Here is a 24670-nt window from a genome sequence, read left to right as displayed (position 1 = left end):
AGCTACTACTTCCCTGTTTTGTACCAAAATACCAGTTGTCACGGGAGGGAAAGCAAGAAGAAAGCAAGTGTACAAGCAGTAACAGTAAAAGAGGAAGCTCCCAGTAGTTGAACGCAACATCTTCATCACCTGCCTGAAATAGTGGCAGTACATAGTCTGCAAATGACAATATCGAAGGGCAAAGGATGATCAGTCCCGGAACTCCCATCATTGGAGAAGGTACTATTGGCACGGTCCTCGAATCCCCATTCCTCTCTAATCTTTTGGATTCTCCTGTTTCAGTGGATACACAAGGACTTCCGTCTTAGAGGTATTTGCTGTAGTTAGAGATGACAATCTGATTCTTTTCTTTGGTCCAGTATGATTAGTTGACCTATGGCGACTTCCTTGCGTAAATATACCTCTGAATTTTTATTTTTATTTTTTTGTCCTTTTTGGTTTAATAGTGATTATATCCAAGGTCGGCCAAACCAAGTAATCCCAAAACAAATTAATCAAACTTCTTCAAGGACATCATAGTGTCATCCCACATGGAAAAAAATCATGGACATGTTTACTTCAGTGACAATAAATAAATAGCTTTTGAAAATGACAATTGGTTATCTTCGATGCTTCCAATGAGATCAAGTAAACTGATAATGATAAGAAAGGGAGTAATATGAGTAATTTGGTGTTCAGAAACATCATTCAACAGAATCATATCCAAAAGCAACAGAGAAAGTTTGTTGTGGAAGGAACAGACATGTAGATAGAGAAAGAGAGATGACAGCACGATTACAAACTAAGTGAACTTCTATAGTTCTAGTCTTTGTCATGTAAAATATTTAGATAACCGTAGTTAGATGAAATACCAAAAACCTAATCATATGTGGGGAAAAGTTTGAAATACCGATGCGCTAAAGCTATATCAATCAGTTTTGCATTACAGAACTAAGACAACACTATGTTTCCTGCACTATCTCCTGCAACTACAGAATTACAGCACTGTACACAGACAAGCATACAATGGTGCAGATCCCCCATATACAAACTGCCATCCAATCATGTACTGTATTTGAGATGTTGCTCATAAAAGTTGATTAACTGAAATGGAAGGAAAAAGAAAAGACAGTAAATACAACAATAAAAATCATGAAAGATATTTTGAAAAAATCATAAGCAGTTTGAAGGTTGAAGACAGTGCAGTGTGGATGGGGAAAAAACTCTAAACATAATCAGCAACATAATAATCATTTACCAGATGTGGATTATTAGCCTTGAGAAACCTGTTATCCACTGTTACTTCTTGTCCATCAGACCTGCAATGTAGGAAACCACTTAAAAAAATGACACTTCGCAACAAGAAGACATACATAAATCTGAAATTGCACGAAACACAATCCATGCATAATAAAACTCGTGCTCCAGACTTCTAAACTCTATTTATACGAGAGAAAGCATGAAGACATACTGAAGTACGATTTGTTTGATAAAGCTGTACGAGGATGATTTTAAAGGCAGCTACAGACAGATTGCTGCTGTATTTAGAATTTTAGACTATTATTTAATCATTTAGAGAAAAGGCAGAGGTTTGAAAATTTATTAGGGCTTCGGCAGCAACATTGTTACAACAACATAGTGAGTTATAATTCTTGATGACGTATGTAGGGTGTGTTGATGGGGTGTGTGGGGGGGGTAATGAGAAAAGTAGGATATAGAAGGCTGTTTGAATGCTGTAAACAGTGACCCAAGGGATTTCTCGACTTATTTGGGATTTGAGATGGCTACTGCAGGGGAATGAATGGTGTTTATGTGGTATGCATTAGGAATTCTGTAATCAAAAGTCTTAAAATATCTTAAAATGTCTAATAAACAGCAAGAGATGGACTGGTTGTCAAAAGTTAATAAACTTAAATATCTTAAATTGAAGAACTAAACTTGACAAATCACATGACACAAAGAGTGCCTCAATTGAACATCAAACTTACCCATCATTGGAAAATTGTTAAAATAAGAATTGGACAAAAAACACAGCTCCTAATTCCTTTTTCCTTGGATGCATCATTTGGACCAATTCATAAGAATTCTGCTTGCTCACTTTGTCATCATTCCTTCTAATTCCTTATCCGGAGTTGTATGTTTATTCATAAAAATTCCTAGGATGTAAATCATCCCCAAAGTTGATGCATTAGAAAAGGGAGTCTCAACTACAAAGTACTGAGTTTACCCTTCAATAATTACTAATTCTCTTTCTAGAATCAACTCCTTGCTGTCAGTTTTCTCCAATATAGCAGTCGTCGCTAGAGGAAAAAAAGCAGGCATTATTGACACAAGGCATGCCATACCAGCTTTTGCCATTTTAACAATGGTAAATTCACATAGATTATGATTTAGGCTGATATTATTAACACAATAGATCCATTTTATGCATTCACAACAAAGTTAAATATAGCATTTCATTTCTTTCTTTTGACTTGACACAATGGTGTTCTTCCTATTCTACCAATCATTAATCCCATTCCACGCTTCTATAGAATAACTAAATTAGCCTTCATTTTAGTTACCACTTTTTTTAGATTAACTTGTCACTTTTAATTACTAGTCAAATTTCATTTATATCAACTCTAACCGTCACAAGGCCAGCATATTTCTTTTAGAGAAGCCCGACACAATTTGTTAGTAATACACGTAGTGTCTTATTCAATTGTGGAACTCCTTACACTTAAGTTTTTAAGATTTTCTAAATTTAGAAGTATTTAGTTTAAAGTTCATAAATACCTAAAATCATAAAAATCTTATTTGAGAATATTTTTACAATACTATGTTGGGTTTGCATCTTTTTTATCCAACTAAAATATAGTACCTCATTGCTAGAAAATTATTGCTAAAACCGCGGATTAATTTTACAATCAAATTTGGGAATGTAAAATGTATTTGTCATAATATAACAGTTTAATTTTCATAATATTCTACAATTTCAAAATTTTATTTATAAATTTTAAATTTCAAGATTTACCTTCTTTTATAGCATTTTGCATTAGGTTTAAGATCATTTTTATATTTGATGTTATTGAATTTCAATTGTGATTAAAAAACCTATGGAGTGAGGCTAGTTTAGTCACTCATTAATGATGTCACATAGAATTAAGAATTGGTAGAGTACGAATAACAATGCCTTTGAATTAAACATAAAATAAATCATGAACTCATTTGAAATCAATTCATTCTAACAAGCACCAATTTCCCAAACTTCACCATTTTGACACTTCGATTAGTTTGTGGACAAAATCAAAGACCAAAGAGATGATATTGTGCCTAGTATTTGAGTGGGTTAAGACATTGTAGGAGAAATTCAAAGAAAGCGTTGGAAATGAAGTGGGTGATGGGTAATAGTGAGGTTGGCAGGAGGAGGAAGAGCACACGTGCACGTGTCTGTATGTGAGAAAGGGGGCAATTTTAAACAAAAAGGTTTTTATGTTTTTTTTAATGGGATGTTAGGTTATTATTACTATGTTTTACGAAGAAAGTGATACCCTTTAATGAAGTATTAACTAAGATAGAAATTTAAAGCACAAAATGGGAAAAGAACAAAAAAAAAAAAAAAGCCGATTCTAGAGGTACAAAACTTCAACTCTAAAAAGAAGAAGAATTCTCAAAGAAGAATTCTCGAAGCAGTTAGAATCTAGTTGGGAATAAATAGTTTGTGGGAAAAGTAAATATTTGCAATGGCAAAGTCAGGAATCCAGCAATATTTGGACAGTGAGTTAAGATTGAATTCAATGGTCTGCGTAAGTGATTTAATTAGGGGAGAAAGAGTTGAAAAATACAGAAATAGGTTTATATAGGTTTGATGATGAGAACATGCAATACTCATATTCTATTATCAAAGCCCTGGCTGTAGACAGAATTGGTGCTCTGTTAGCATACAAACCTTATTTAGATAAAGAATGACAGATAACCTTAATTAACTGCAACTAACATTATAACTAAAGTAACTCGCTAAAATTTTCCTTGATTGGCTGCATCATACCAATAAAACTCTTTACTCTTCACCAGGTGGTGCCTTCAAAAGCTAATAGGAGAATTCTAATTTTGCCTCCTCCAAAATGCCATTTTTAACATTAACAACCACTATCAACATTACCTAAGGTCCCATTGACACTGGCTGCTACTTTTTCAGCTGCCATTTTTAACATTAACAACCACTATCAACATTACCTAAGGTCCCATTGACACTGGCTGCTACTTTTTCATCTGCTCTTTGCTCTCTTTTTTAACCCCATTCCATCAGTTTTATTAATTTCCTCTCTCTTCTTGTTTACAATAATTCATTTCACTAATCTCGAGCACAAATGCATCCCTATAGTTAAATAATTTCTTATAGGAGGTAAATAAAATAAAAGCATTGGTAGGCAACCCCAGATACTGTACAAGTTGACCATGGAACCAAAAGAAATAAAAAAGGTTTAAACCATATAACCATTCCAAATACGCAAATTAAAGACCGGCAACATAAAGGTCACGAATGGCCAAGAAAACATTTTTTTTTCTCAAAAGCCCTCTTGTTGCAGTCCATACACAGACTTTGTAATGCAGTCAACGAGAGACAAGTTTAGAAAGTACAATTATTTAATCTTTAATTTTATATATTTTGATGTTATATGTAAAATTAGTCTAAATAATATTAATACAAATTTAGAAATCTTACCTTATTTAGGAACTAGAACATTAATTAGCATTTTTCTGTTAGATTTTTTGTTTCCTTCTTAGTTTAGAACTAGAAGAGCTTTTGGTGCCTATAGCTATCAAATAAATTTATATATCTAGTAAAAATTTATATAACATGTATATTATATTAAACTCAACAAAATATATATTATGTGTCCAAATTCAATCCCTAGCAAATATGTATAAATAGTTACCTAAAGTATTTGTGTTGTTATTAGTAAAAGATATGCCAGTCAATCTAAATATTAAAATGGAGGTATTCAAGTTAAAAAAAATATTGAATGTTTTGGCATCTCCAATTCCCCTTATTTTAGAAAGGAATCGCGTTCCCATATTTATGAGCAATCTAATATCCTAGCACATTCAAGATACCTGAGAGTTCAAGATTTATTGACATACCAAATGCAAGCATGCTTGACATCTGAATTGCTTTCCCCGGGTAATCCTGAATGTCCTAATACCAAACGCCCCTAAGCTTATTTCTATTCTAAAATCCCTAATTCTCTAAACCTAGCTCACATGTATCCTTTGTGGGACAAAATCCAAAGTTGCCCAACATTATTTGTTAAACATGTAATAGTGTCTCAACAAGCTATTTCACTCCTCTCCTTTAAAATCAATTCCACGCAAACTAGCCAAAATAAAACTGGGGAATTACTCAACATGAAAACTAGGGTATTACTTAACATGAAGAAATATTATTGTAGATAATTGGCTAGGTACATCTTGGAAGATGTGTATTCTTTGTGAATGATGGTTAGAATACACAATGAAATCCAGCTACTCTCAACATGTTGGTTCCACAAACAGAAGCATGCAAGAAATAGAAATCATTAAATATCATACAAGATAGATGCAAGAAATTGAAGTTAAAAGATAAACAAACCTTAATGCACGAAAGGTTATAAGCACATCCTGGACATTGTCAAACACAGAAGCTGAAAAGCCTGTAGGCTTGAGGATCTTGGTGATAGCTAATGCATTAATGGTATTTTCTGCCATGGGCATGTGACTTGAATTACCCCAAGTTAAGCTAGGATTTTCAATCCCTAGTTGTGCAACTCCACCAGTAGAGCCAACTGACAAATTTGCGGATGAATTATGTAAAAAAGCTGGCTTGACAGAGTCCTTTTTGAACCTCTTCACAGAGCCAGACTTTCTTTTCTTAGCACCTGTGCGTTGACTGTTCTGAACAGGATCATAATCAACCTTGGGAAGCCCATTTGCCAGACCATTGCCTTCTAAAGTCTTTTCTTCTTGGAAATGTATTGCAAGATTATTCATGTTTACATCAATGTTAGGAATTGTTCCTCTAAGTTCACTAAGCTTTGGATCATATTCATTATCCTCTTTCCTTGCAAAAATATGCTTTGAAGCATTCATGGATCCATTCTCATCGATTTGCTTGAATGTTTTGACATTGTTTGCTTCTCCATTACTCTCTCCTCTAGGATCTGAGCTGATAAATTGAAGGGGTGAAGGTAGATCACCAAGCAATGAGCTACTAAGAGGCGCAGAAGCGAGATGTTTATCCGCAATACTTATTTCAACATCCAATACATTGTAGGCAGTCGAGGAACGTGATTGCTTCTTCTTTGACTGAGTATGAGGACCCCCATGCTTGCGTTTCCGTTTTCGGAAAGATTTGCCAGATTGCAAGCTTGAAACTCGACAGAAAAACAAGAGAAAAGAGGGACAGAAGAAAGAAAATTCAGTGATAGTTAGTAAATAGATAACTCCATTAAGTTATTATATACTTTAAACTTCATTTTGATTGCCAAAAAAAAGAATACTGAAAATAAATTAACTTGAAAATCAAGAGAAGCTAGCCAAGCAAACAACTCATTTATCACTCAGGTTATTTGAATGACAGTTACCTTGAGAAAACTCTAACTGGAAGTTTGAAAACATAATTTTCTTTGGCATTGATGTCGTCAGCAACCAAAGAAGCTTGTGTAAATAAGAAGAAGAAAAGAAATCTACCTCTCTTCAAATGCATCAATGACATCAGAACATGACTGCAAATTCTCCAGAGGTTCCCAGGTGTTGGCTGTTTCAGGCCATCCTCGCCTTTAAAACAAATAGAGCATATCAGTCAACAAATTACCTGGAATCAATAAAGTGGATTAATAGCTCCTTGCATTAGCCCTACCATAATGACATATAAGATAAGAACTAATTGAATACCAATTCGGAAGCAGAAAAATGTAAAGCCTTGACAGGATATAAGAGATACACTTACCATTTAATAAGATACTGCAACTGACCCTATTTTTGCAACAATTGGGGAGTCATTTGCCATCATCATCAGCCACAATTAGCAAGACAAACACACTCAAATAATCAGTAAAAAATCATCAATAACAAAGAAAAAACACAATTCACTTCAGTTCACCAAATAAACCCCTTGTTGTATTCCTTGGTCCCGTATTCTAAACCTCCCCACCAAGAAGCAAAATGTCCCAGCAAAAGAATTAAACACAAGATTCTAAAAAATGGGGGCGCAAAAATCTCGTATAAAAAAATGTGAATCAGACCTTACGAACTCGTTTTCGACGAATAGCCTCGATTTCGAAGAAACCCTCATCAAGTTTTGTCCTTTCTTCATCAAATAAATTGTCTCTCTCTTGTTCTCCTTTGGAGTCCTCTTCCTCTTCTTCTTCTTCCTCATCATCTTCATCTTCTTCTTCTCCTTCAGTTTCCTCTCGATTCTCCCCATTATAAGCCCAAATTCTCTCCTCCTCTTCATCAACATTCCCTTCCCTCACTTGGGTCTCAAATAAGTTGCTACTACTGCCCTCTGCCGCATCAGTCAACACAGGATTTGCAGTTGCCTTCCTCTTTCCCTTCATCGTATTCAAAAAAGTTTGATTCTTTTTGGAGGGAAGAAATGTGATTTTCTTTTGTTTTGGAGTTTGGGTTTGGTTGCCCGTGTTTATGTACAATTAATAAATATAGACTGCAGTGGAAAGATGGCAGAGTCCTAGACCTACCACACGTACCAACACCAAATGTGTGCGTGTGAGAGAGACAGAGATGGATACCAGACCTGTCAGCAAAACTTGGTAACTCTTGACACTTGAGACTCTGGGGTTTAGGGATGGTAATTTCTGCCCAAATCCGTTCAGCATCGGAATGGCTAGAAAAGAATTTTATTTGATCGGATTCCGACAAAACTCAAAGTCAAAAAGTTTTAGATTAATATGGTTAGTTATATCCGAACCTAATCTAAAATGCTTTAATAATTTCAAAAAATTACTTTTACACTCTAGTGTTAAAAAAATAGTTTCATTTATAATATTTGTATTATTTTACTTCATTCAATCTGTAAAAAATCAATAATGTAAATATTATAGATAATAATTAGTCAAAAAATCTAAAAAATAAATATCAATCAAGTCAGAATTTTAAAACTTAATCCATCAGACTCAATATGTATATCCAATATTCTTTTTGTTTTTATTTCTAATAATTTGTAGATTAAAAATTTATTTTTATATTATTTAGAAATGTTTTGACTTTAAAGTTTTTGTTAGTTTGCTTTTTATTAGATTTATTTAACATCATAAAAAAATATATATTTTCTTTACTAAAAGGGATGGAGAGATTGCTAGAATTGAATGATGGTGCAATGCATGAAAAATAGACATGATATTTGGGGTGTCATGGCATCTAATATCCACGTTATAGATTCACATGTAAATACAAACTTTGTGATATTTATAATTTCAACAAAAACAAAAATTAGTCCACCATAATATATTCAACTTACTTTAATTCAAAATAATTGAATGGATTAAATTTATAATTTTTAAAATAATTATAAATTGAGTGAGATATGATTAATAGCAAAAACTCGAACCAATTATATTTATAAATATCTATAAACATGAACATGTGAAAATTAATAATATAAATATAACTCGTGAATATCTATAATATCTAAAAAAATTAATTTAACCTAATATATTCCACCGCTTAAATTTAAAAAAAAAATTATAACTTGTAAAATATTAAATGTTATTACATATAATTATGGATCTAAACTTCATCCTAATACATCCATAAACCCCTCTAGTGTCTATGTATGTATGTATGTATGTATATATATATATATATATATATATATATATATATAGAGAGAGAGAGAGAGAGAGAGAGAGAGATGGGGTTACTTTCCAGCCGTCAACTTCCCTTCCCCTCACTCCCGTGCCCTCACTCTCTTCTCCAACAGTAGACCCGCTGACAGTAGTAGCAGAACCGACAGCCCGCCCTTCCTAGTTCCAGCAACTTTTAGATGGGACTAATTATTTTTTAATTCGATTTTGTAAGCAACATTTAGATATTGTAGCAAGGATCTAACCATGGTGGTAACCCTTGGACACGTGTTTATAGAGTTCACCGAGATATTCCTATGCCTTTGATTACATCCTATTGTTTTTTAAATAGAGATTGGGTAAATTTTGAAAAACAAAATTGAATAAAAATAATTTTTTATATATTTTTAGATTATTTTAATGTCTTGATATGAAAAATAATTTTAAAAAATAAAAAATATATATTATTTTAATACATTTTCGATAAAAAAAAATATCTCACATAGATGATGAGTGTTTTTTTCTACTTATATATTTTTTTTTGTAGTTTATCATTTATAATAATAATGATTGATAAATAATTAATAAAAAAATTCAATTGGTATTTTCATTTAACTTTGTGTTTTTAAAAAATTAAAATTTAAAAAGTATTTTACAAATGTATGAATAAAAAAAAATTTATTCAGCGCTTTCATACACACTCTAAAAAAAAAGTATTCTTATGCCTTTGATTTATTGTGTTTAGTTACTTCATTTCTTATAATTAATTTTTATTTAAGAATATAAAAAAAAATAAAATGAAAAATATAATGCAAGGTTACTTAAACACTTACTAATATTAAAATAAAAATAGTTATGTGGCTTTTTGCATTTAAAAAATATAAAATAAATTTGCACTTAAAAACAAAACAAAGTTTGTCTATGTGAAGAGGTTCAAATAGCAAAACTTCCTAACTTGTCTCCTTACTTGGTCCATTTTCAAATTAAATTGTTTTTTAGTTTTTCTAATATGACATAATTGACTTAATAAGTTCAAAAACAAGTCGATGACATGCAGAAACATGGTTTGAGATTAAATATAAATTTTAATATGACATAATTTTTTTAAAAAATATGCCACTACAACCTATTAGATTGTTTCAGGGTTTTATGGTCGAACCCATCGAACCTGCGAAATTGGATCATGAACTCTACATTTAAATTTCTGAGACTATTTTTAATTTAATCGGATAAAAAAAAAATAATACCAGTAAAATTGAGCATCAACTTTATGTTAGGACATTCGTATAAGATTTTGATAATTTCGTAGAAAGCAAATCGAAATACATTATAAAGCTTGATTCCTAATCAACCAAAGTTAACCAGCCAAACATGTGACCGGGGTCATAGATTCAATCAGGTTCAAAAAAAATTAAAACTTTTTATTTGATTATATGATGAAAAAAATAGATACTCATAAAATTAAGAATCAATTAAATATTAAGATAATTTTTTGAGATAGTGATAAACCTACAACTATCAAACCGAAACAAATTACATTGTCCAATTAAAAATCAACAAATTATTAAAGAGTAAAATTTAAAAAAAATAGCAAGAAAAATCAATAAATATTCAATTGTGAATGATCAAATTGAAAAAAAAATCAATAAAAAAAAAGAAGGCTCAAGCACACGAGCCTTTGAATTATTATTTTTATTTTTTCTTTATTATTATGGGGCGGATGACTTGTTGTGTGATGAGTGTTGAATTCGAGCAAATTTAAACCCTTAAAATTAATGATTTGTAGCATATAAAAGTAAGGGTTTCATCCTACAAAGATACAAGTATTATAACTTAATTACTCAAACTATTTAAGTTTAGATTTAAGCAAACCAAATAAAGATGCACTAATTAAGCAAATATGATGGAATCAACTAATATGCAATTTAAAACTATAAGTAATTATGATTTTAAACTAACTAAAAAATAGCTTACTAAGCAAACAAAATAAATAAATTATGAAGGAAAAAAAAAGGCAAATCAGCATAATATAAAAAAATAGAAAGAAAAATTTTTTAATAAGAAGTATTCATCAATGATAATTAAATATCAATCATTGAATTTAAATATGTTTTCTAATTTGATTTGTGATAATAAATAAATCAACTATGAAAAACAACAAGTTTTTTTTACCTATCTTTACTTTTTAGTTAATCTAACACTTGTGTATCAATTAACCTTAATCATATAATAACATTTATTATGCATGCAAGATTTAATTACATGAAAGCATTAAAATTAAGTTTAGTGCAATTGATTCATGATAATTAAACACATATGAGAAGTTAATTTAATCAAGACTTATGCTTTTTAAGTAAAAACAATCAAACATGGATTTGAAAATTAGATATTTTGCTATATTAGTTAATTAGTCCTGAATCCATCATAAACTAATCACTATCAATAGATTTAAAACCAAAAACATATGTTACACATTATGTAAAATTTAAGTTATAAATCATTAAATTTAATCATAGAAAAAAAAATTAGATATTCATATATCACAATCAAATACGAAATAATCTTAAGCACAAATCCTTATGATAATTTAAACTCAAGAGTACTAACCTCTCAAAATTAAAAACTAAGCTTGTCACAAATTCAAGGAACAAGAAGATAAAAAAAACAATAATTTTAAAAACAATAAAATCCCTTCTTTTTCTATGTTGTATTCTAAACATGATTCTTTTCTCTTTTTTTTTAGAGGTTAGGATTGGTTATATGTGGAGTTTAGAAGGTGGAGAAGTCTCCTAGTTAATAACTAATTTCTAATCAGATTATTTTAAGGTTTTCTTGTATTAATTTGATTCTAATAACTTGTGTAATGACTTTGACCTTTCAAAAAGGTTTTTTTGATCATATAGGACTCTTACCACATCATTAATGAATTGTCATGTCATCATCCCAAGATGAAAAAGATTAGGTTGGATTCACGGTAGTTTGCTGGCAGATTTTATACCTCATTTTAAAGATATCATTATCTCTCACTTGGATAAGGTATTGGGTCTACCATATATAGATATGAAATTTGAGATGTTTAGTTTTCATCACAACTTGAATTGAAGACAAATTACATCTGTATTTCTAGATATGGTCCAAAGAGTACATACTGGTCTAGCTTAATAGATTTGCTTTGACTAATCCTAATCCTATTAGGATTCGATGTTCAAGTTGGATTTCTAATCGAAGTAGAATTTTTTTAGTATAATTATTGATACCTATATGCTCTTTCTAGTTCTATTTTTTTAAAATTATGTTAAAAATGCTTCATTTAGCTTCCTTTTACACTTTGTGTCTCCACAATATCGTTAAGTACAAATAAGTAAGCTATTGTAAGACATAAAAACATGTATAAAAGACTAATAATAAAGTATAAAAAAATATAGAGTAATATTGAGTGCATCATTGTGCGCCCTTTGATGTTTTCGAAAAAAAAAATAGCAAGTGACATGTCGCTTGTCGCCTGCTCCACTTAGATTTTAGCGATTGATGTTACTGGAAAGTCGGGTTAGGAGTGTTTCAAACCCAAAAATCTATTTTCAACTATTTTTTTTTCAAAGAATCTAAAAAAAACTTTTTAGAAACCTAAATAAACTTGTTTATGACTTCAAATAACCAAAAAAAAGTCCAAGAAAAATCAACCTTAAACCCAAAAACTTCTCAAGCTTATATCTATTTTTTCAAGCAATTTGAAGGTGAAAGAATACTTTGATGAAACACTTATCATCAAGACCCGAGTCTAAACTAGTTTTTCATTTTCCTTTCCTTGTTCTCTTTGAAAAATATTACAAAAGTTTTCATATAACTTAGTGATAAATATTATAGTGGTTTATTTTGAACTAGATTATTGGTTTGTACTATTCTATTGGTCAAATCATTTTTTTTTAATAGATGTTGCTAATGTTTTTCTAGTAAGAAAAAAATTTAAACCATGTGAGAGTTAATTTAATATGATCTAGTTAAATTAGCAAGTCTAAAGACAACCTAGACAATTAGTAAAAATATAGTTTGGTTCAAAAAATCAAGAAAATATCTTCTTCTTCTTCTTCTTTTAATATTGAAATGACAATATTGGATCAACTTGGATTAACCAATATTAACCTGCTAAATCCACAACTTAGATCATAAGACCATGATAACTCTATTTAAAACAAATTATAAAGCTCAACTCTCAATCAAATCAATATTGGATGATGAAATTGATAAAAAAAAAAAATTCAATAGAAAACAACAAAAAAATACTTGAGTTAATTTGCCAAACTTACAACCCAAGTCATGAGACCTAACACTATAAAAAATAAATCAAAATAAATTATAAAGCCTAATTTTTAATCAATCCAATATTAAATGATGAAATTAAAAAATAAATCAATAAAAAAAGAATCGATTCAACCAGGCCACAACCATGACCTGCGTCATGAGACTAAAATAATCTCATAGAAAATAAACTGAAAAAAAAACTCGAGTTAACCCTGATTAACCTGCCAAAACCACGACCAAAGTCTTGAGACTAAAATAACCCTATAGAAAGCAAATTGAAATAAATTATTGAAGGATAAAATTAACAAAATACTAATTAAAAAAAAACTCGAGTTAATTGGGTTAACCTGTCAAACCCGCGACATAGATAATAAAACTAGAATAATCACATGGAAAGCAAACCACAATAAATCATGAAACCCGATCTCCATTAAACAAAATGTAAAGGGTGAAATTAGGGGAAAACATAGATGTAAAAAAAAAAACTATTATAATGAATACAAGTAACACCTCTTTTAGTTTTTGTTTATAATTAATAATTAATTATTTTCTCTAATAAAAATATAATTTAATTAAAAACTAAAATATTTCATGGAAACAAATAAAAAATTATTTTTATAAACTTTATTATCTATACGAAGAAATACCTTGGAAAAACCTTCTTATATAATTGATGGTGCCTCTTTGAATTATTATTATTAATTAACATATACGACCTTGACATTTCAAAGTAATTGTCAAAAGTGAAATGTCAATGCATTTTTCAATTTGATATTTAATTTTTTTAACATTCTAAAAAAAAAAATTAGTATTTTTTTTAATTTTATCATTTAACATTGAGTTTATTTGATATTATACTTCATAATTTGTTTAGATTTCTTTTTATGGAGTTATCCTGGTCTCATGATCTAGGTTGCCAATTTTGTGACTTAGATGTGTTGACTCGGTTATTTTCTTGTCATTTTTCTTAATTAGATTTTTTTTTATTTCAACCTTCAATATTGGATTGATTGAAAATTAGATTTCATAATTGTTTATTTGATTTGCTTTCTATAAGGTTATTATAGTCTCCTGACCTGGGTCGCGAGTTTTGCAGGTTAGCTACATTGACTTGTTGTTTTTTCCTAACTGATTTATTTTTTAATTTCATCCTTCAACTTTACATTAATTAGGAATTGAAATTTATAATTTTTATTTATTTATTTTATATCTATCTTGGTTTCCTAACCCAGGTTTTAAAGGTTAACATGAGTTGATTCGAGTTAGTTTTTTTGTTATTTTTTTTTTTTCAATTTAATCATTTAACATTGTATTGATTAAAAATTGAGCTTTATGATTTTATTTTAATTATATTTTCTATAGGGGATATTATGATCTTATGATCTAAGTTGCGGGTTAGGTTGGTTGAATAAAGTTTTGTATCCCTTTTTAGTTGAATTTTGTTTTCAATTTCATCCTTCAACATTGCATTGATTGATAATTGAATTTATTTATTTTTTATTTGCTTTCTATAAGGTTTTTATGATCTCATGATTTGGGCAGTAGATTTGACAAGTTAACCTTAGTTTATCTAACTTTATTTAATATATTGGTGTTTCAATTTTTTTTTAAATATTATCTTGATTTTTTTAGTCAAATTATATTTTTATTGGTTATTTGAGATTGTCTTTAGATTTTCCAAGTTGACTAGATCACATCATATTAACCCTCTTATAGTTTTTCTTCTTATTAAACAACACATTAAACAAAATCATTCAACACAACCAAGTCAAAAAGCCTGTATTGTTATGTAAAATATCTTGATCTTTATATACCTATTAATTTTTTTTTCATCTTCATTTATTGTTAATGATCTATTTTTTATTTTTTAACACACATATTTCCTGATCTACTTGATTATATTTATGCATAAAGTTTTTGATTTACATTTATAATTTTTTTATATACAAATATGCGTTGAAAAAACTTGTATATATAATTTTTTTTATTGAAAAAAGATATCCAATTCATGGCATAACATGGGTCAAATAGCTAATAGAAAAATCTAAATGGTGTAAGTAATTCATTGTGCAAAATATATTGTGAATCCCCTCATAAAACATCGTGGACTCACTATTCATAATGTTTTTTTTTTCATCCATTTTCATTTGATTTAAAACCAAATTTTATGTCAATTTAGGCTAATTTGCTAGGAGAGGGTGAGATTGAAAAATTGAAGATCAAAGTAAAAAACAGTAAGGAAATTAATGGTTTATTTATTTATTTTTTATTTTTTTTTACTTTAGGCAAAATGTACATTGTAATCCTCATACTTTCCAAATTATAGATGTTGTATCCCTCCAAATTTTAGAATGCAAAAAAAAAAAAAAAATCAATTTTAGTTCAAAACTTCATTTTTTTTTATTTTTAAGTTCCTGGTTTTAGAGAGAAGAGAGAGTCACTAGATTCCAATGATAGAGAGAGAAAATTGGTGTTGACACCGATTCTGACTATTAAAATAATCAATTTTTGTGTCAATAGATTTCATTTCATAATAGAAGTTTCTTTTAGGTGTTTTTACACATTCAAGCTGCCTAAAAAACCAAATCTAAGTTTGGGAAGAATTTTGGTTTTAGTTTTTAATACGGGTTTTTAGGTTTTTTTTAAGGCCATTCATGAGTTTATTAAGGTGTTTAGAGTGTTTTTAAGGTATTTTAAGTAAAAAATAATAGATTGAAAATTGGGTTTCAAGATAAAATATAAGCCGTCCTATTTTTTCAACCACAATGGTGGCCAAATATGGGAAAAACAGATAATGCATTGTTTACTCGACTGACAAAGCGTCATCTAAGTTTATTTTTTCAAACAAATTTGGGACAAATAAAATGTGGTCTACCTTATCAATATTTTTTTAAATATAAGGTCCTATGCATGGGGCCATAAATGGGCCAAACATGTTGACATAGCTTGCAAACTTAGCAGCACTTGATCTCTTTATTTTTTTTATTTTTTTTTAAAAAACAAATTGATACTTTTGTTAACATGATTTTTTTAATTATTATTCAAATTAACACCCCTTTTTTCTAATTTTTTATTTTATTTATTTATCCATTTTAAAATAGTGGTTGTTTTAATTATTTTGCATATATTTGATTTTTAAAGAGATTGTTATAATTTATTTATAATTTTTTTTATGTTTGAAATTTATTTTTGGTTAATATTTCTAATATGTGCAACCTTTCATGATATTTGTTTCTCTTTGATTTTATTCAATCAATTTCATATACATGTTTATTTCTATTATTATTTGATTAAACAAAAAAAACTTAATTTTAACAAACAAAGTCATTGAATATAACAGGTAAATGACCCTATGTTGTGAGATTAAATATCTTGATCTATATTTATTTCTTAATATTTTTTATTTTGTTTATAGTTATTGTTAATGATTTATTTATATATTTATTGACACAAATAATTATTAATTTATTTAGTTAAATGCATATAAATAGGCCCTTTTGATTTACACTTATAATTTTTATCTAAAAAAATATGTTGGAGAGACCTGTGTATTCAAATTATTTTGTTAAAAAACAAACATATGAATAGCTAATAATGAAGAAGCCATGTTTCCCTTCTTTCCTATTCCTTTTCTTCCGAGAAAATTTACTTTATTTAACAATCAAAGCAATCTACGACTTTTTTATTTTTTTCCTTGCCGATCATCCCTCTCCATCAACAATCGCATGATGTAAAATACTCAATTTCACATCATAAACATGGAGCAGCTTGAATCGTGAGACCATGAGCAAATGACTGGATGAAAGGGCCAAATTGAAAAGGGGTAAATTAAGTAATCTTTTTCTTTCATTTTTTTTTTATAATAAAATGCTACTAATGCTATGATTTTATATTTTTTGTTATATCAACTGATTTTTGGATTACTTTTAGGCCTGCCATTTTCTTTTTCCTTTATCCTCCTCTTTATAATGCAATGTATTTATGTGGATTATTAGGTTAATAACTTTATCTTTATTTCCTAATAATTTCATTTCTTGAAGTTTGATTAACCTCATGTTATACAATGCATTCATTGACGCCTAAGAAGGAAGTTAAATTTTCAATTTGCCTTCTATTTTTAGTTACTCTTTGATTTTGAGTATTTTTGTTAAAAAAAAAAACTATTTCAAAACTCCCTGTTTATTTTTGTGTTTCAAAAGTGTTTTTTTTAAAAAATTAAAAATTTTAATTTTTTTTCTTTACTTCAAATTAATATATTTTTAGTGTTTTCAAATCATTTTGATGTGCTGATGTCAAAAATAATATTTTAAAAATAAAATAATATTATCTTAATTTTTTTTTAATAAAAAACATTTTAAAAAACAATTATATCCACATTTTAAAATAAACATTTGAGTTTTGTTTGATGGGATCTCTGGTGTTTTGTTCAAGCGTGTTTTGCTTCATATTTCTCCCATTCTCAAGGAAGTAGCTAGTGCCTTTATTGATGTGAGTTCTATTGGAATTTTTATTATTGAAAAAATACGTGAAGCAAACTGTTTTTTGAATGGAAAGAAAAAAAAAGTGTTATGTCATTTCTAGATAAAAAGCTTATTTATGTTTAAAAGAAGAACAACATCATTTTTATTATGTTCTTTCAAATTAAAGATCATCTTTACTTTTTATCTTCTTGTGCATTTTTTTTTAATTGTCAATAAATTTTTATTTACAATTGATATTTTAATTCAATACTAGTCTTGAAAAATGAGAGATTTATTGATTTATATTTAAAAATTAAATATAATGTTTAACAACATGTTATAATCTCTTATATATTAAAAAAGTAATAAGTGATTTGACTAAAATTTTTAAAATTTAATTTTTTTAGTATAATTATTATCTTTTTTATTAATAATATTTCAATTTAGATATTATTCCAACTTAGATATCAACAATAGGAGAATAAAGAATGAGGTTCCCAATCAAACATATGTTTTTTATTTGCAAGTGGCTCAATCGTTGGTGGAAATAAATTTTAATTTGGGGAAGATGAAGAACAATGTCATTTGGAACGATACATTAGTTAAATGATATGTCATTTCACATATTTTTAGTTTACGACGTTGTTTAGCTGGAGTGGGTTTTTTTTTTTTTTTTTGTTTTATTTGAGTCAAAACAACGCCGTTTGGAATGGTAAAAAATAAACTCAGCCTCCGCATTTTCATTGTAGTCACTGTCCATTTGATTCCCAAATTTGTATCTTCAATTAGGCTTTAATCCTTGTATTTCTTTCGATTTCATATCTGCTTCAACATGATTTAACCCTCAAATGTTATCGTATTTCTCTTCTCGATCCTTGATTTCCAACATTGCACATTTTTTTTTTCAATTTCAACCTAAATCTTATTCTTCTTCAACTGAGTCCCTGATCAAGCTAATTAGACCCTTATACTTGGCTGCCTTCTCAGTTTAGTCATTAACTATCCAATTTGTGCATTTTAGTCAAATTGACCTTAAATTTTATTTTTTTTATTCAATTGAACCCATGAATGAATTAATTGGACCTTTTAATCTACCATTTTTTTTCATTTTCATCTTTGGTCCTTTAATACTTTCAATTAAAACCAAATTCAAAAATTTTCCTTATTTTTCTCATCAATTAAACCCCCTGAATAAGTTCATTCAACCCTTTAATTTTTCATTTTTCTCAAGTTTAGCCTGTGGTCCGTCAATTCTTTTAATTAAAGCTAAGTTAAACCCTTTTCCTTGATTACTTTTCAATTAAGACCCCAATTTGCAATCCAAATCATTCATGGATATTTTTACACTTCTCAAACTCAATCATTAACTTGTTAAACACAATTATTTGTCCAATTTTATTTCCTAATTTTATTTTCTTCCTCTCTCTCTTTTTGGTATTTTATTATTTATATATTTTTATTTAATTTTTTTTCCTGATTATTTCTTGTTTAACTTGACACATAAAAATAAACAAAAGTAATGAAAAATAATAAAATAATTAAAATTGATTAGATTTACTCAAAAGACACATTTGTTTTTTGAGATTCTTCTATTTTCTAATATGTATAGGGTTAAAATTGGGTTATAACACTTTGGCTAAATTCAAATTTAAGAATGAACAATTCAAGACTCATTTACTTTATAAGAAACAGTTTTTTTTAATGAAAATAGGAGAACTTGAGATTGGTTTTAGGGGGTGTTTGGGAGTGTGGTAGTTCTTGTTTTTTTAAAGTGTTTTTCTCTTGAAAATGCATCAAAATAATATTTTTTTAATTTTTAAAATATTATTTTTGACATCAGCATATCAAAATGATATGAAAACATAAAAAAAAAATTAATTTGAAGTAAAGAATTTTTTTGTTTTAAAAAAAAGCTTTTAAAACACAAAAACAAATATACTCTTAGACTTATTATAATAGGTGTCACACTTTCGAAGTTCGTTGGCAGCATGTTCAAGATCATAGATTGATATCTAATATGAAATCATTGTGAATAGGTGAAACAAAGGTTGGTAAGAAATTCCACAATCATTTCTTTTTTAATTAATTTTTAATTTTAGTGAAGAAATCATCTACAAAATTATATAAATTAAGATAGTAAAAAGGACAATAAGTCTTACATATACAATATTTTTTTTTCCTACAACATAATGTATAAGTTCAAAAGTTTTCTCTTATGATCATATATTTTAAATTTTTGTATATACTAATAGTTATAATATAAAATAAAATCTTATTGTAACAAACTTTGACAATTAGATCATGCAAAAACATCTCAAATTTTAAAAAGCATGAACTCTTTAAAAACTTTCGAACACTTGATAGAAACATAAAATTAATATTTTTATACACAATACATATAAAAAAAGTAAGTTTATTTTTAAAGACTTGAAATAAATTACTTAGAACTCAATATTTTTTTTTCCCATTCTTTTCTCTTCTAATATAACAAATTTATAAAATAAGTTTCATAAACAAAAAAGAGTTTGCAGTTAAGTTTTACTACATATGAATGAAAAATCTTGCTTGAATAAGACAATGTTTGTTTTTGCTGTCCAACTGTGCTTTTAAAAAAAATTAAATTTTTTGACCCTAGCATCTGGTTTTGGCATGATTGCGAGACCCAGGTGCAAGTCGAGCAGACCAAGACTCGTAAGTCTGACATGGTTACTAGGCCCAGGTGCTTGGGTCTAGATTTTAGTGCCTTTGGTCTAGCAGTCATGCCAGACGCAAACGCCTTAGGTCTATCAGCCATTTCAACCCAAATGACTTAGGTTTGACAACAATTCTAGATTTAAGACCCTTAAAAAGTTTGGCAAACATGCTAGCCTCACGGTACTTGGTTCTGGCATCCATGGCATACCTAATTTACTTGGGAAAAGACTATCATACCCGGCTCAAACGTTTAATGACCATGAAGCATATGAAAAATACTGAAATGTCCTCACAACTAGGGCTTCATTTTTTTCATCCAAATAGCAAAATGATAATTTAACTTTCTATGAAAAGACAACATTAGCCCCATCCCAAGCCTCCAGAGCTTGGAAAATTCATTGTGCAAGTCTATAGTGTTTTATCTTGGTCCACGGTACTCTTGCATAGGGTTGCCAAACCCAAGTAGCTTGGGTCTAATACCTAGGATTTGCATAATTTTTGTGAGTTAGGCAAATGTAATGTTTTGGTTAAGGACCTTAATGCTTATGAAACTGTGTTGAATAATCTTAGGACATCTAACAAATAATTCCTTGAGGACTTATGATGTATTGTAAAAAAAAAAAAAAAACAATAAAAACCTTGTCAGACCCAGGTGTTTGGGTTTGACAACCATGCCAGCCCCATGCTTGGGCCTGGTTTGACCCAAGGGCCTTGGCCTAGAAACCCTTGCGTCTTTTTTGAAAATATAGGAATACACTTATAATTGTTCTAAAAATATATTTATTTTGTATTTTCATCTTTGTCTTTTTAACCAAATATATATTTATCTTTTCTATATTTCTTTCTTCTATTTTGGTACATTAATCACATGCATCCCTAAAATTCACTCATTTTTTATTAATCTTTAATTTTAGTGAAGAAATAATCTATAAAATTGCACAAATTAATATAGTTAAATGGGCAATAAGTCTTTTACATATACAATATTTTCTTTTCTTACAATATAATGTATCAATTCAAAAGTTCAAAAGTTTTCTCTTGGTGATCCTATATTTCAAATTTTTGTATATGCTAATAGTTATAATGTAGAATGAACTTTCTTTGTAATAAATTTTGACAATTAGATCATGCAACAACATCTCCAATTTAAAATTTAACTAGTAATTTCTTATGGACTTCTGATGTATTGTTTTAAAAAAAACAACAACAAATACCTTGTCAGGACCCAAGTGCTTAGGTTTGGCAACTATGCTAGACCCATACCTAGGCTTGGCAACCATGTCAGATCCATGCATATATATTTTTTAAAAAAAAATATAAGAATACACTCATAATTATTCTAAAAACATATTTATTTTGTATTTCATCTTTGTCTTTTCAACCAAATATAGTTTTATCTTTTCTATATTTCTTTCTTCTATTTTGGAACATTAACAACACATATACCTAAAATTCACTCAATTTTAGGTGCAAAGGTCTAGCAGGCCCAGACACATAGGCTTGGTATGGTTATCAGGCTTAGGCGAAGGATTTGACATGGTTGCTAAGCTGAGGCGCTTGAGTCTCGCAGCTATACTAGACCCAAGATACGTGGAAATGACAAACATGTGTGATTTGATAAACAATAAACAAATAAGATAATTGTTCATTTTAATTGTCAAGAGAGAGAAAACAAAGAAAAAAATGCAAACAATCGATCACCAATGACAATTCAATCATTATCTGCCTATTTACGCCACACCATGTGGGAGAGGGCATGACTGTGCATTCAGATAGATGATGCATGGCTAGATTTGGCCATCGGAAAGCGTCATACACGCCTCCTTAATGGTGCGAATGCTGCCCACTTGCTAGGGCATGAATAACACGTGCCTACAACTTTTTTATCTAAAAATAACAAATACATTATGAAAATGCTAAAATGCCCCCATGGTCCTTTTAATTAAACAAAATGCCCATATAAAAATACTAAAATACCCCTAAAGGCAAAGCTTTTTTTTTTTTAAATCTTTTCTGAGGTTAAAAACGTTATTTGACTATACTTGAAAATTGAAAAAATCTGAATGCCTTTGTGGATGAAAGCCAAAGAAACGTTTATCCACTCATGAAAATATGAGAAATTAAAAGTGAAACTACTATTACAATCCACAGTAACATGCTAGATCCAAGGTGCATGGGTCTGGCATGGGTGCCAGATCTAAGATACGTGGGAATGACAAATATGTTTAATTTGACATCCAACAAACAAAGACGATAATTGTGCACTTTAGTTGTCAGGAGAGAGAGAAAAACGTAAACAATCGATCATTGATGGCAATCCAACTGTTATCTATCTACACGCGCCACACAATATGGAAGAGGGCACGATCGCGCATCCAATTAGAAGGTGAATGGCTGGATTTGGCCACTAGAAAGCATCATATGTGCCTCTTTAATGACGCGGGGGCCGCCCACTTGCTGGGTCGTGAGGAACACATGCCTATATTTTTCAATTTAAAAATAACAAATACATCATGAAAATACTAAATGCACCCAATGATCCTCTTAATTACACAAAATACCCCCTAAAGAAAAACTTCGTGAGGAACACATGCCCATATTTTTTTTTTATCTTTTCTGAAACTAAAAGCGTTATTTGATTGTACTTGGAAATTATAAAAACCTGAATACCCTTGTGGAAGAAATCCAAAGAAAGTTTTATCCACTCACAAAAAGATATGAAATTGAAATTGAAATCACTATTACAATCCATAGTAAAAAGTTAAACCCAAAGTGCGTGGGTTTAGCATAGGTGCTAGACCCAAGCACCTTGATTTGACAGTTATACCAAACCCAACATACGTGGGAATGGAAAATATGTTTGGTTTGACAAACAACTAACAAAGAGAATAATTGTATATTTTAATTGTCAGGAGAGAGAAGAGAAAGAAAAAAATACAAACAATCAATCATTGACGGCAATCCAATCATTATCTATCTACATGCACCACACCCCATGTGGACGAGAGTACGACTGCGTATCTAGTTAGATGGCGAATGGCCAGATTTAGCCACCAGGAAGCATCCTTAAAATTCACTCATTTTTTTTTCTTCCCTTGTTGCTGTATATATAGGTTGATGACTGCTTTGATTTGTTTCTTAGCTAAGTTGTGCCACTTTTTATGGCTTTTTCCAACCTCTCTTATTTGACTGTTGATTTCTCGCTCTCAGCTATTAGCAGAATGCTTTCCAGCCTCTATTGCTTATAGATTCTTCCTTACTATTGTTTTATCAATCAAGTTTCACCTTTGCCTTTCCCTCCCTTCTTTTTAATTTTGGTTTTGGTGTCATGTTACTTGTGAAAGATGCCATAGCAGCTAATTCAACAGTTCTCGAATGCTTTCTCATAAATTCTTATGGGTTTGTTTTGCATATATTTTCCATTATTAATTTTTTTGGACCTACCTAGGTGAGCTATGGAGCCTATTATAGTGTTCTGCTACCTTCATGCCAGCTCTATAGTCAAGCCTCCTTCGCTGCCATATAGATCCATCATGCTTCTCAACGTCCTTTCAGAGCTACTATTGCAACTTTGATAGGATGTCCTATCCAAATTTGCTTCATCTTTTTCCAATTTCTAATGTGCCCGGCTTCATTTTTAATTTTAAGAGGTATTGTTTAATTAGTTATATTTTAAATTTGATTTTTAAAAAATTATTAATTTGAGTTTTATAAATTTTAAAATTATTAAAGATTTACACGATCATTAATTTCAGGTTCCGTAAAATTAGCTGAAATATATATAAACTGACATATCCATGTTAGAAAAAAGAAAAGTGTTGAGGAAGTTTATTTTATTGCTGCTGCTCAATAAACTCTACTGGGAAATATTAGCAATAGATAAATGTCATGGGGATCAACTCTAAAAAGCCAAGCATACAATAAAGCAATTTGGGTGCTCACTCTGTCTTTTTTCATGCTTCAGATATTTTGTTTTGAAACTATGCATATTTGAACGTGGAACTTACCAAGTTACATACCTAACTACGGTCGTACCCGCACTGTGTCGTGGTTTTGTATTATTTTTCTAGTAAAATATTTAGAAGTAATAAGGATTTTTATTTTTACTTTCAAATATAATAACTCAGGTTAAAGTCTTGATGAACTAAATAAATTGGATTTATATGAATCACGTGGGAGAAAAAAGATGTAATGATAGTAAATGGGAAAACATATATATATATATATATATATATATATATATATATATATATATATATAAACTTGATAAATAAGGATCAAAATTGAGAAAAAAAAGAAGAAAAAAACAATGTTCTATCAACTTGGATTGGAGGGTAAAATTTAAAATAATCAAACTTTTTATAAAAGGGTTAAGGAAAAAAAAAACCTATAAGAATAATGATCAAATTGAAA

At 29.3% G+C, this 24670-nt stretch overlaps 1 protein-coding gene across 1 annotated transcript; it reads right to left on the bottom strand.

Annotated features, from left to right (window-relative positions):
* Positions 1-774: 774 nt before the first annotated feature.
* On the bottom strand, positions 775-7884 carry LOC118027741 (chromo domain-containing protein LHP1). Its single transcript, XM_035031182.2, has 6 exons — positions 7245-7884; positions 6950-6975; positions 6691-6777; positions 5594-6367; positions 1238-1298; positions 775-1083 (listed from the first exon to the last, which is right to left on the bottom strand). Exons 1-6 carry the CDS (start codon positions 7557-7559, stop codon positions 1042-1044), a joined length of 1305 nt encoding a protein of 434 aa, XP_034887073.1. The 5' UTR covers positions 7560-7884; the 3' UTR covers positions 775-1041.
* Between the last annotated feature and the right edge of the window lie 16786 nt (positions 7885-24670).

This window comes from Populus alba, chromosome 19 (assembly GCF_005239225.2).
Source record: "Populus alba chromosome 19, ASM523922v2, whole genome shotgun sequence".
In the NCBI taxonomy this organism is placed as follows: domain Eukaryota; kingdom Viridiplantae; phylum Streptophyta; class Magnoliopsida; order Malpighiales; family Salicaceae; genus Populus; species Populus alba.
Note: the sequence above shows the minus strand (reverse complement) of the source record. Positions and strands in the feature narration are given on the sequence as shown.

Coding starts and splice junctions, on each gene's coding strand:
- LOC118027741 (XM_035031182.2), bottom strand. CDS start 7,559: ATGAAGGGAAAGAGGAAGGCAACTGCAAATCCTGTGTTGACTGATGCG. Junction 6,778..6,949: donor TTGCAGTATCTTATTAAATG/GTAAGTGTATCT, acceptor TTTGTTTTAAAG/GCGAGGATGGCCTGAAACAG. Junction 1,299..5,593: donor ATAACCTTTCGTGCATTAAG/GTTTGTTTATCT, acceptor CCTACATTGCAG/GTCTGATGGACAAGAAGTAA.